Genomic DNA, 13606 nt, shown 5'->3' on the forward strand with positions numbered 1-13606 from the left:
ATCTTATTGATTAATACATTTAAAGAATATCTCAGCATGCATCTTCTAATCCAGGGGGAGAGAAAGAAAAGTAGAAAACACTATCATCAAAACCTTACTCTGATAATGGTACTATAAATTAATGTCCTTTTAGAAGGCAAGATATAAATTTGCAGCAGGCTTCCTTTGAAAAGCAAGAAACAAAATTTCAGGCTTCACAAATCTTTCTTTTTTTTAGAATTATTTAATTTTATTTGTTATTATTATTATTATTATTTTGGAGAGGTTTTTGCTATAGAACACATGTACTTGCCAGAAAAACAGAGAGAGACAGAAAGCGAGAAATCCCCCCAGGGGGATGGCCACACCGCAATCCCTTCTCCATCCTCTTCTTTGGATCCTGGGCACACTCGCACACACACCTGGCGTGAGTTTAAGCCACTGGGTCCGGAACTCAAACCATGGTTGACTACACGGGAGTCCAGCAACATAGCCATTACACCAACTGCTGGTCCCATTATTTTTTAATTTGACCAGAGAGAGACAGAGAGAGAAGGAAAGTGAGAAAGCAAGCCACCAGGTCCAGGATTCAAACTGTGGCTGACCATGTAGGAGTCCAGCACCCCACCCACCATGCCACATGTCGGGCCCTTCACAAATAATTTTCATTACAGTAATCATGGTAATTATATTTTGGACTTTTTGTCTTTTCACATATAATATGAAGGAAGAAATAGCTTTACAACTGAACATTGTTTACATGTCAATAATTATTGTGAACTGTTAGAGTATAAAATAAGATTCTTCTTTCTTTCCATGCCATTTTCTACTTTCTTTTTTTAGGTGACTCACTTCCTCCAAATATAGTGATGAAATAAAACTGAGAAACATTAAATGAGCAAAGGAACCCAAAATCAGAAATAATCTACTATTTTTAGTGTGATGATATTGCCAAGTAATATCTACTTATTTTTCTTGGAAAGGGTATTAACATCTACATCACATTAAATACACATACAACTTGCACATCTGATTTCAGTATTGCTAGACGTAGTTCTCTAGATTTTGACATCAGCTTTCAAAACTACCATGGTTTTGGTTGCGCTTTATTGGGGTAAGTGTGAGAGTGCAAGGTGAGACTGAGGGGTCCAGGTTTGAGCTCCCTATTCTTAGACAGATTGTCTTTACTTTTATGCTCTGGAATTCTGGATAAAATTATGTTAAAAAAAAATGTACTACTACTGTTGGAAATTTCGTAAAATGGAGTCTAACTCCCTCATTTTAAGTTGAGTAAATACTGCTGTCCTTTTTATTCTTACTCTCGGTGTCTTCTGTTTCCATATCTTAAAAGATGCCTGAAAACTTCATGCCTCCTGTTCCCATCACGTCACCAATCATGAACCCGCTAGGTGACACCCAGTCACAGATGCTCCAGCAACAGCCTTCAGCTCCAGGACCACTGCCAAGCCAAGCCTCCTTCCCTCAGCCTCATCTTCCCGGCGTCCAGCCCTTCCATGGCATACAGCAGCCTCTTGCTCAGACAGGCATGCCACCGCCTTTCTCAAAGCCCAATATCGAAGGTGCTCCGGGGGCTCCTATTGGAAATACCATTCAGGTAACAGTAAATCTGTGGCAGGGGAATGGGAAGATGGCTCTGTTTCAGTGTGTTTTCTTTAATGTGTTGACTTTTATAATTATACCATAGTTAAAGAACATCTTAACTTGGTTTCTTTCAACTTTACACGTGTTAAACAGATTTAAGATTGATCGTGTGCGTGTGCTGTTTTTCAGTTACTTGGCCACAAAACAGGTTCTCTAGGAGAGGGTTTACTTGCTAGCACATGTTTACTGGACTTAGCAATCGCAATGTGTCACTTGACTTAGTCAATAGGCACAATTTAAGATGGTTTGAATGATCTCCACATCTGAGCTTGCTAAGCGAAAACCAAAAGTTTTTCTCTTTATAAAGGTAGTGAGTTATATCTTAAAATGAACAGTGTAGCTTTAGCTTCAGATGGTGATATTTTTACTTACTTTTTATACACAAGCAACTAGTTGGCAGAGTTCTAGATGTTGAAAAGTCTTAACACAGTTCCATATACCTGACAGACATACAAACTTTAGTTTTAAGTTTATTTATTCCATGAAGAGAATGAGGAAGAGGCAGGCAGACAGACAGACAGAGACAGCACCCCCCAACCAGGTCTCGACTCCACAATCTACCCTCAGTCTCAGACAGCCAGGATCACAGGCACTCACATGTCTGGCTCTCTCGAGGGTATCCTATCATGAACCTAGAACTCTTCTACCTGGGTCCGCCTTGCAGAGTGTTGCATTTTCCTGCTGCACCATCATCTAGCTCACAAAGATATATTCTGATCCATTTATAAAAGGTGAAGAACTTGGACTAGGGGCCAGCAGGTGGCATGGTTGTTAAAGCAGCTGGATTCCATATGGCCAACTATACTGATCAGGTCCCACACCAGGCACATGAATGTACACGCCCAAAACCCTGAGAGGAAAATGGAGGGGATTGCGGCATGGCCATCCCCTCCGGGGGGTCAGATGCATTCTCACTTTCCTGCTTTCTCTGTCTGTGTCTCTCCTGCAAACACACGCACCCTATCTTGGATCAGAGTTTAACATAAGGAGTTGAAACAAACCCTTGCTCAGGTAAAAAATCAGTTCTACTGTCTCTTTTTGCCTTTGACTCATTAAAGACAAATTTGTAAAGATTGCCACTCTATCACAAATGTATGCTTTGCTATTAAGAGAGAGTTAGGGGCCGCCATGTGGTATGGTGGTTAAGGGCACTGAACGCCCACATGCCCCAATGCAGTCGAGTCCCAGACCTGGTGGCTTTTTTCACTTTCCCTCTCTCTTTTCTCTCTCTCTTGTCAAATTAAAAAAATAAGTAAATAAATGAAATAAAGTAATTCTTTTTTTTTGGAGAGGTTTTTGCTGTAGGGCGTGTGCGCTCGCCAGAAACACATAGAGAAACAGAGAGACAGAAAGCCAGAAATCACCTCCCAGGGGGATGGCCACCCCGCAGTCCCTTCTCTTCCATCTTCCTCTCAGCATCTTGGAAACTCATGCACATGCGCCTGGCATGAGTTTAAGCCACCAGGTCTGGGACTTGAACCATATTCGATTACATAGGAGTCCAGCGACATAGCCATTAGGCCAACTGCTGGTCCCAAAATAAAGTAATTCTTAAAGAAAAAAAGAGAGAGATAGTTATGCCTAAGAAATTCTCTTTTTTTTCTTTCTTTTTTATTTTTTTTAGGTTTTTGCCATAGGGCATGTATACTTGCTGGAGAGAGATGGGGGTCTCATTCCCCACCCCACCACGCCCAAGGGAGGATGGCCATTCCGCAGTCCCATCTCTTCCATTCTCCTCTCTGGATCTTAGGCACACATGCTCACGTGCCTGACATGATTCTCAAGCTGTCAGGTCCAGGCTTGAACCTTAGTGGGCCATGTTGAAATTCAGCATCTTAATCACCATGCCACCTGTCCTGCCTAAGGAATTTTTAAGCATTAAAAGTTGCATAAAAGCAAATACTTTGAATGGGAAGACTTACTTCTTTCCACACAATTACATTACAGGAATTTTTTTCTTTTCAATAAGGACAGACTTACTCATTTTAGGAAGCTGCCCAGTCATTCACCTTTGGGTAGGGCTGTGTCCTTGGCGCTTACTCATCTAGACCAGATCTGTCGAGAGGCAGGGGTGCACAGTTTTGAGTCAGGCCGTGTGTCCAGCTGCTAGCCTTTTTGGATGCCTTAGAGCCCCTCACCTCAGCCTGTCCACAGCCTAATCCATGCTCTTTGCAAACCTAGTCTTCTTTCTTTGTTTCCTGTTTTGGTAAAAGGCACCATAATCTTTTCTGTTGAATTCAGTCAAAAATTTGTGAAACATCTTTATACTCTTTTTCCCTTACCCTCTGTTTTACTCTAAAATATTTCGTGAGTCCCTCCTTCTCTACATTTCTGTCTGGTCTGTGCTACTCTCATCTCTGATCTAAACCAGTACAAGAACCTCCTAATGGGTCTGCCAGTGTCTACTTTGATCCATTTCTAATTTGGTCTTGTCTTACATTTGCTTAAAACATGACAGCTTCCCATTGTTCTCAGGAAAATGCCCAAAATATTGCACACTCTCTGGAAGGCCTCAGCTTGTATTTCTTCTTCTCTCTCTACTCCAGCTACACTGGCCTCCTTTCAATCCCCTTGTGTCATGACTTTTCCTTTGTACATGTTATTCTGTCTGGAATGCTTTTCCTCCCCCCTTAGTGGGTTAACTGTTTATCCTTCTGATATAATTTCCTGAAGAGAGTCTTCCCTTCCTTTCCCTTTAATCAAGTCTTAGTTTTAGTGTCTTGTTTCTACTATGTTTTACCTTTCCAAAGTTGTTATTTTACATATATTTGTGATGCTTTTTTAAAAATCACTACAGATTTTTTTTGGAGGGGAGAGAATTTTGCTATAGGGCATGTTGACTCACCAGGAAGACACAGAGAGACAGAAAGGGAGAAATTATCCCCAGGAGGGATGCCCACGCCACAGTCCTTTCTCCATTCTCCTCTCAAGATCTTGTGCATGCACGCACACACACACACACCCGGTGTGAGTGTCAAGCCGCCAGGTCCAGGACTTGAACCATGGTCAACTACATGGAGTCCATCAATGTAACCATTATGTATCTGCTTGTTGCATTATTGCAGATTTTTGCCATAGGACGCATTCAGTTCTTCATGAGAGACAGAGAAAGTGAGAATTTGTCTCTCGGGGATGGCCAGGGCTACAATCCCTTCTCTTCCATTCTCTGTTTGGGATTTTGGGTACACACACATGCCAGACATGTTTTTCTTGCTGCCCAGTCTGGGACCCAGACTGTGGATCCACCATGTGGGATCCAGCACCCTAACCACCATACCACCTGCTGACCTCACAAATAGGACTTTTTTATTTGGCACTATTTAAAAGTCTACATTTTAAACAGGGTTTTCAATTGGTAGCTCATATCTATCAGCTTGGGCAGCTAGCACCTGCTTCATCCTGGTAGTCTTTCCCAAATGACTGCTTTCACCAGGAAACTCCTTGAGTTTTCCCAGCTCAGACACAGCCTTCCTCAGCATTCTTACATTCTAGTGAAGGCATCATGGTTAATAGAATAGCAGGTCTTCTCCAGGTCTTTTCAGGGCTTCAAGAATCAGCTTATTAACTACTTTTAAGTCATTGGTCCACATCTCTGGGGTCATGGTTTCCATCTTTTGCTTCTGGATTTAGCAGACATGAGATCTTCTGTGTCTGTTAAATTTTTTAGTAAAATCAACACAAAACAGACTAAGCAAAAAACCATCATAGGGCAGCAGGTGGTGTTGTGGTACAGTGCTGGACTCCCACACGCCAGACTGCAGTTGGGGTCCTGTACTTGGCAGTCTGCTTTCTCAGTTTCCCTCTCTTTCTCTCTCTGCCTCTCTCTGGTGAGCGTACATGCCCTATATCATAAGATATATAAAGTAATATAATTAAATATGTAAAATATAGAAAATAATAATATAAATAAATCTAAAAGAAAAAGCCATCAGTAGTCTTGACAGCTATGAGAGTTTCAACCATTGCCTGCCATTTTTTATCATAGAATATACGTTGTCATGGGTAAGGTTTGTGCCATGAAAGTTCCCCTCCCCCCATAAAACATCCTTAGTAATTTGCTTGCATTTCCTTTATTTTCTTTCTTTCTTTCTTTCTTTTCTTTTCTTTTTTTTTTTTTTTTGGGGTTCTTGGATCCAGCTCTCCAGAGATAGACAGAGGAAGGGAAAGTGAAAAATCGTCCTGCCCCAGGGAACCAGCAGTTAACATAATGGCTATGTCGCTGGACTCCCACGTAGTCGACCGCGGTTCGCGTCTCGGACCCGGTGGCTTAAATCTCACGCCGGGCGCGTGTGCGTGCGTGCCCAAGATCCCGAGAGGAGAATGGAGGAGAAGGGATTGCGGCGTGACCATCCCCCCTGGGGGGTGATTTATCGCTTTCTGTCTCTATGTCTCTCTCTCTGTCTGTCTGGCGAGTGCACGCGCCCTATAGTGAAAAACCTCTCCATAAGAAAAAAATCGTCCTGCCCCCAGGAGGGGTGGTCATGCCATAATCCCTTCTCATCCATTTTCCTCTTGGGATTTTGTGTATGTAGACATTCATACCCAGCATTATTTTCAAGCTGCCAGGTCTGGGACTCAAACTGCAATTATCCATGTGGGAGCCCAGGACCTTAACAGCTAGGCCCAATTTGCTTGTATTTTCTAAATACAGCCTCATCATCCTGAATTTCAGCAAGGCTTACTTTATTTCCCTCATGAAAAGGAGACCCTCGACAACATCTTCGTGACATGATCCTCCTTCTAGCCCTGCAGCCAGCCAGGGTCGCAGGTGCACCCTTGGGAGTACCCACAGTGTTCAGATAGGTCCAGGACATGACCCAGGACTTCCTTTACAGCGTCTGGTGCAGCACGGCAGTGTCGGTGCCACCCATGCCGCCACAGCTGAGCCCATTTATGCCTCTCCCCTTTTTTTCCCCGCACAAGGGCTTGCTTTATAAAGATCTTCCTGCTTCAGCCTCTAGCTACTGCTCTTCCTGCCTACTCTTTCAGATAGGGTCTCTCTCTTGTCTACGCTGGCTGCAGACCTAAGATCTTCCTGCTTCTGCTTCCTGAGTAGCTGGGGCTATGTCATACATTGCCACACCCTGCTTTTAGGGTGAGCCGGGAGCTTAAGCTGGCCTAGTAGCCACTTGTCGTGTAGCAGTGTCAGCCAGCACATGCCACCATAGCTAAGCCTGTTTTGACATTTTTAGACTTTGTGTCTTTCCTTAGCCTGTAAACTCCCGAAGGCTGAAATAATTTCTTTCCTGGCTCACCAACACGTTGCCAGTATCCAGTACATAACAGCTCACTATTTTGTATTTGTATGTAGACTCTTTTAGACACGTTTCCCATGTCATAATCCTTCTGGCTCAGCCTTTTGAGCAGGTGGGAAACCACCATGTCTGGCTTTTTAGGGTAGATCAGGACTCGAACCTGGGCCCCTCAATATTTTTGAATGAATACAAGCATGAACTAATAAAGCTGAAATGTGAATGTGCTGTCTTTGTTCTTCTCTCTGTACACTCAGCCATGTCATGGTCTCTTCTTGTTTAATTCTTGCAGTTTTGATAATAGTTCAATTAACAGACTCTAAGAAAATCAAAGACTAGAGAATGCCAGGGAAAATAATGAACCAACATCAGAGCAGCCTGCCGCTCTCACCAGCCAGCTTGTTTCCCAGTGCCTCGTGTTCATTTCCTGCTGCCACAGGTTTGCTCCCTGTCAGTTACATGCAGAAATGACAGTGAGGTTTCCCAGCCAGTCAGTTACTTTAGAGCCCGTCTCACTTACGGGAACCTCAGCGACAGGGGGAGCGCCTGCATCTTTTACTGGATATCTGGCTTTCCTATTTTACTTATCTCAAGTGATTTCATACACTCAGTTTTCATTCGATTTTGGATAGGCCTATCTAAAAGGTTGTTGATTCCTCTTTATCACATAGATTCAAGGGCTTTGTGTATAAGGTACTTTCTAGTGATTTCTGATTGTTTTATGATGTTATTTCTTCCAGCATGTACAATCTTTGCCAACAGAAAAAATTACCAAGAAACCTATTCCAGATGAGCACCTCATTCTCAAGACCACATTTGAAGATCTCATTCAGCGCTGCCTCTTGTCAGCCACAGACCCTGTATGTATTTTCTTCTCATATGTTGCTTAATTGAAATATTTTTGGTTGAGATTCTACAAGATATATTTCTAAAAAGGGTGTACAAAAGTAATAAAGGTAGTACTTACATAGTTTGCATTACATATAGAAATATATTCCATTACTTTTTATGTATAAATATATTTAATCCTCACAGTAGCTCCATGTCGTTTTCATTTTACAAATGAAGAAATTAAGGCAAAGAGCAGCTATGTGACACCTAAGGTCAGAGCCAGCATCCCAGCGCAGACAGTCTGGCTCCAGAATTCATGCTCCCAGCCACCAACTGGACTGCCTTTGATCACAAAAGCCTCATTTTTGGCACGCAAATATTGGATTGTTGGGAAAGGAAAATCCTTAAGGAATTTTTTTTCATAGAAAAATATGTCATGATTTTCCTGAAGACCTACATTCTATTAGGTCTATTAGGTCTACATTCTATTCTTTCTGAGCTTACCTTGAAGCTTTTAAAGGTAGATACATCAGGGGCCAGCAAGTGGTATGGTAGTTGGGACACTGGACTCCCACATGGCCGGCCATAGTTTGAGTCCCAGACCTGGCTGCTTACTTTCGCAGTTTCTCTTTCTCTCGAGCGCATATACCCTATAACAAATTTTTAAAATAATAATAAATAAAATTAAATAATTTTTTAAGAGAGATTTTTGCCATGGGGAGACAGACAGAAAATGAGAAATCACTCCCCAGAGAGGATGGCCATGCTGCAATCTCTTTCTCCTCCATTCTCCTCTCGGGATCTTGGGCATGCATGTACACATGGCCGGCGTAAGTTTTAAGTCTCTAGGTCCGGGACTTGAACCATGCTTGACTACATGGGAGTCTAGCAACATAGCCATTATGCCATCTGCTGGCCCCAAATAAATAATTCCTAAAAAAATAAATAAATAAATAAATAAAAAAAAAAAAGACCTGTCGGCTTGAACAACACAACCACACATGTGAACATGCATGCCCCAATCCCAAGAAGAGAATTGAGAGGGGATCGTGGTGTGGTGATGCTCCCTGGGGGTTCTTTCTCACTTTCCCTTTCTCTGTCCTCTCTGGCAAGCATACACACCTTATACCAAATTTTTAAAAAAGTAGATACATCACCTTCTGAACTATTGAAAGGTCTTAAAAAAACAGTTAAACATTTCAGATATTACAGTCACACTCAGAGTTACTGATTATACTTAGTCTATGTGGAGCATGCTTGTACATTGGCAACAACAAAAATTCCACAAAGCCAGTCTTGTTTTAAATGAAATTTCATTTTCTGCCAACAAACATTGAATATATTTATTTAGCCATTGGCCACTTGTCTGCTTGAAAAAGATAGCTTCTGGAAATGTTGTTTCATCAGATGTTGGATAACAGTGTGTTCGGCCTTCTGCTAGTCTTGTGCAGAGCAGTTTCCTATACCGAAAGGGTCAGGAAAGTGGAAGGTTAATGTAAACTTTGGTTCCTGGCATTCTGGGAGTGGAGCAAAGACCAAGCTGGAAACAAGAAAACAAAATGACGCTGATAACCAGTACACACATCCTTTATGCACACCCCAAATGGGCCATTGTCATTCAACAGTGGGAAAGTCCTCCCAAGAATGTGGCAAAATTTTAATCTTTCTTGATAGTGAGTAAGTAAGGAGAGGTTGGGAGGTCAGAAAATATATGGCTTAGCTCAGTAAATCTTTCTTGAGTTTAACCTCCTCTAGGTTATCACACCATCTTCCTTCTGGGTACCCAGGAGCCCTGGGCAGGAGAAAACCACAGGAGACAAACTTGTAATTCCTGAAATTAGCTGGAATCAAAGTTTTGGCCTGCCTAGCTGCCCCCGCCTCCTTTGGGTAGGGCTTCTGTTTGTAGCTGGATGGGATTTGATTTGAAAAGGGCCTGTAAGGGTTCCCCTCCACAGAAGACCTTGTTACTCATCAGTTGGAATAGTTTCTATTTCATGGATTTATTCTTATTTTCATTTTAGATATGTCCAAACAGAATAGAGTAGTTTTACAGCACAGTGCAGTGAGGAACATTATCTTTGATGCCCTCATCTCTCCTTTTCCCTCTGCAGACACTCCAGCCGCTTCCTTCCTCAAATGCATCGAAGAGCACTTTAGCATCAGGGACTTTGTACTTGCTGCTCCTTCTGTGGAGAACTCTCTTTCTTTGTTTTCAAAGAGAATTTTACTATAGGGCATATACACTTGCCAGAGACACAGAGAGAGGCAGACAGTGAGACATCATCCCCCAAGGGGGAAGGTCACGCCACACTCCCTTCTCCTCCATTCCTCTCTCAGGATTTTGGGCATACACACACACACACACACACACACACACACACACACCCACACACACACACACTCCTACCGTCTACTGGTCCCCCAGCATGAGTTTTAAGCCACTGGGTCCAGTGGCTCCCACAGTGAACTATGTGGGAGTCCAGCAACATAACCATATGCCATCTGCTGGTCCCACGAGAATTCTTCCCCCACATATCTGCATTGCTCACCCCTCACTTGTTTAAAGCCTCTGCTCAAATGTCCCTTTAGCCTTTCTTTCTAGATCCTTGATCCTGTCAACTCTTCCTCCTGGCTCTTTGTCACCGTCTGGCATACAGTACACTGTTTATTTGGCATCTTTTCCCATCCAGTAGAATATGAACTCTGTGACACATAAGACTTTACTCTCAGCACAGCAGACACACAGTAGCCATTCGATAAATACTGTCAACAGTGTCACTTCTGCGGCTGCTGTGTAAAATAGATCCTTAAGTTAATCATATTGTAAGTTTAAATCTTTTTTTTTTTTTCTTTTTGGAGAGGTTTTTGCTATAGGATATGTGCGCTCGCCAGAAAGACAGAGAGAAATAGAGAGATAGAAAGCAAGAAATCATCCCCCAGGGGGGATGGCCACACCACAGTCCCTTCTCCTCCTCCATTCTCCTCTCGGGATCTTGAGCACGCATGCACACGCACCTGGCGTGAGTTTAAGCCACCAGGTCCGGGATTTAAACCGTGGTCAGCTACATGGGAGTCCAGTGACATAGCCATTATGCTAACTGCTGGTCCCTAAATCTTTTAATTTTAGAATAGTTTCTCTTACTATACTTAATACTATTAGGATGGAGTAGCGAGAGGACTCCTTAATTTAAGAACCCATTTTAGGGGCCAGCAGGTGGCATGGTGGTTAAGGCACTGAATTCCACATGACTGACCACAATTCTTGTCCCATACCCAGCACCTTAAAAATCATGCTGGGCACTCATGTGTGCCCAAAATCCTGAGAGAAGAATAGAAGAGAAAGGATTGCGGTGTGGCCATTCCTCCGATAGGAGTGATTTCTCACTTTGCCTCTGTCTCTCTCTGCCAAGCACATGTGGCCTATGGCAGAAACCTAAAAAGAGGGAACCAGCAGTTAGTGGAATGGCTATGTCGCTGGATTCCCACGTAGTCGACCGCGGTTCGCGTCCTAGACCCGGTGGCTTAAAACTCATGCCGGGCGCGTGTGCATGCATGCCCAAGATCCCGAGAGAAGAATGGAGGAGAAGGGATTGCGGCGTGACCATCCCCTCTGGGGGGTGATTTCTCGCTTTCTGTCTCTCTGTCTCTCTCTGTCTGTCTGGCGAGCGCACGTGCCCTATAGCGAAAACCTCTCAAAAAAAAAAAAAAAAAGAAAAGAAACCTAAAAAGAGAACCTATCTTACTATTTTCCTCAGTAACTTGAATCACCAGAAGGTCATTTTCTTTTTCTTTTTTTCCTTAGTACTATAAAATCTCAGAAAGAGGCAGGATTACGCTAACTGCTGATGTGACTGTTTACCAGTGGTTTTGGAAGAGTAAGATTCCTCAGCGCACCTGTTTGTTTGCCTTCCAGTGCCCATAATTGGTCAGAACCATACTGAGACCTTTTCTGTGGTGCACAGAGCCATCGCTGCCCCAGGTGCTGGTGACTGTAGTGCAGGTATACACTTGCACACCTTCCAAGGGATGTGCAGTGACCGTGAGATCCAGTCAGTACCCCATCTTGTATACTAGAAGGAAGTCTCATCGCTCTTGCCATCCACCCCAGCCCTTGGTAGATAACTGATCTAACTCTGAACTGTTCCTATAATCCGTTCAAGTGTCTTGGTAGAGCAGGTTCTTTGGATAAAAGTTAATGTTCAAATATAACATCTGTTTTTTCCTCTTCAGCAAACCAAGAGGAAGCTAGATGATGCCAGCAAACGTTTGGAGTTCCTTTATGATAAACTTAGGGAACAAACGGTAAGTTTGGGAGGAAAAGAAGGGCCTGTATAATAATTTGTTCCTAGTTGCTAATAAAATAAGTGTCCCATTAGCACTCTCATTTAGTTTGGGGACAAAATTGCCATGACAGATACAGAATGGGCTTTGCTCTGCCTGGATCAGAAATTTAATTCATTGGGGTTGAGCAGAGAAGGCAGAGTGTGAGAGTGTTGGACGGAGGGGCAATGTAACCCTTCTTATAACAAAGTGTGCAATACAGCTGGCCTGTATTGGCCTAAGGAAACTAATCTTGTATTATTTTTTCATATGATTTGTGTGTCAAGAAATCAGAGCGGGGACCAGCAGTTAGCCTATTGGCTATGTCGCTGGACTCCCCTGTAGTCAACCATGGTTCAAGTCCTGGACCTGGTGGCTTAAACTCACGCTGGGCACGTGAGGAGAATGGAGGAGAAGGGATTGCGGCGCGGCCATTCCTCCTGGGGGATGATTTCTCACTTTCTGTCTCTCTCTGTCTTTCTGGTGAGCGCACGCGCCCTATAGCAAAAACCTCTCCCAAAATAGAAAAAAAAAAAAAAAGAAATCAGAGTAGTGGAACAACCAGCTGGTGTAGTGGTTAGGGTACAGAATTTCCACATGGCCAACCACAGTTTGAGTCCCAGACCTGACAGCCTGAAAATCACGCCAGGCAAATGTGCATACGTGTCCAAAATCTCAGGAGAAGAATGGAGAAGGGATCACAGTGTTTCATCCCCCTTGGGGGCGTGATTTCTCACTTTTCCTCTCTCTGTCTCTGGTGAGCACACACGCCCTACGGCAAAAACTTAAAACAAAAAGAAAAAGAAACCAGAGATTAGGTGACTGCTCAGTTTTCCAGAGATGAAATCTGTAATGTGTCTCATATTCTAAGACTCCTCATTCTTCTAAAAAAGCTGTTACCCAAAATCAAAGGCAAATGTAGCCACAAGAGAAACAGGATAATGAGCTGTTAGGAAGATAGCCAGCGGAGCAGTCAGTGTGTTTTTTGTCCCAGTCTCCCTTCCTTTCTAGAATTGTTTTGTTTCAGTAATGAAAGCACTAGGATAGGAGAAGAAAGAAAAGAATCAGGGCTTTCTTTTTATGTTTTTGCATTTCAGCATTCCTCTACCCTATTTCCCATATCAATCCCATCTGATAAAAATAACCATTTCTTTTATAACAAGCAAACCAAAAAATACTAGTGTAGCAGTGGAAATAGTGGGGTCCACAGACTGATCCAAAGTAAAGTTGTCTTGGCCCAGCCGGAGCAGCCATGCCTGTAGCACCAGTGATGGGCAGGCCAAGGTAAGAGGACTCGAGGCTGACCTGGCAGCATAGAAACCCCTGTCTGGAAAAACCAGGTGTGATGGTGTGCTCCTGTGATCCAAGCTACTCTGGAAGCTGAGGAAAGAGGGTCATGGCACATTGAGACCCTATCTTTAAAAAGATGGTGAGGTGCAGTTGCTGGCATGGTGGCTAAGGTGTGGGACTCCCACACGGCCAACCATGGTTTGAGTCCTGTACCTAGTAGCTTGAAAAACACTTCAGACATGTGTGCATGTCCATATTCCCAAGATGAGAGT

General features: G+C 43.2%; 1 protein-coding gene across 26 annotated transcripts in view; it reads left to right on the forward strand.

Moving 5' to 3' along the window:
* Positions 1–13606, forward strand: part of SEC31A (SEC31 homolog A, COPII component) — a 98446-nt gene that overhangs the window by 83205 nt on the left and 1635 nt on the right. For all 26 annotated transcript variants that reach the window (XM_027773031.1, XM_027773029.1, XM_006151411.2 and 23 more), the window contains 3 exons: positions 1331–1594; positions 7634–7753; positions 11955–12026. In XM_027773031.1, coding sequence (XP_027628832.1) covers positions 1331–1594; positions 7634–7753; positions 11955–12026 — 456 coding nt within the window. The remainder of the gene's footprint in view (positions 1–1330; positions 1595–7633; positions 7754–11954; positions 12027–13606) is intronic.

This window comes from Tupaia chinensis, unplaced genomic scaffold (assembly GCF_000334495.1).
Source record: "Tupaia chinensis unplaced genomic scaffold, TupChi_1.0 Scaffold000318_1, whole genome shotgun sequence".
NCBI classification, from domain to species: domain Eukaryota; kingdom Metazoa; phylum Chordata; class Mammalia; order Scandentia; family Tupaiidae; genus Tupaia; species Tupaia belangeri.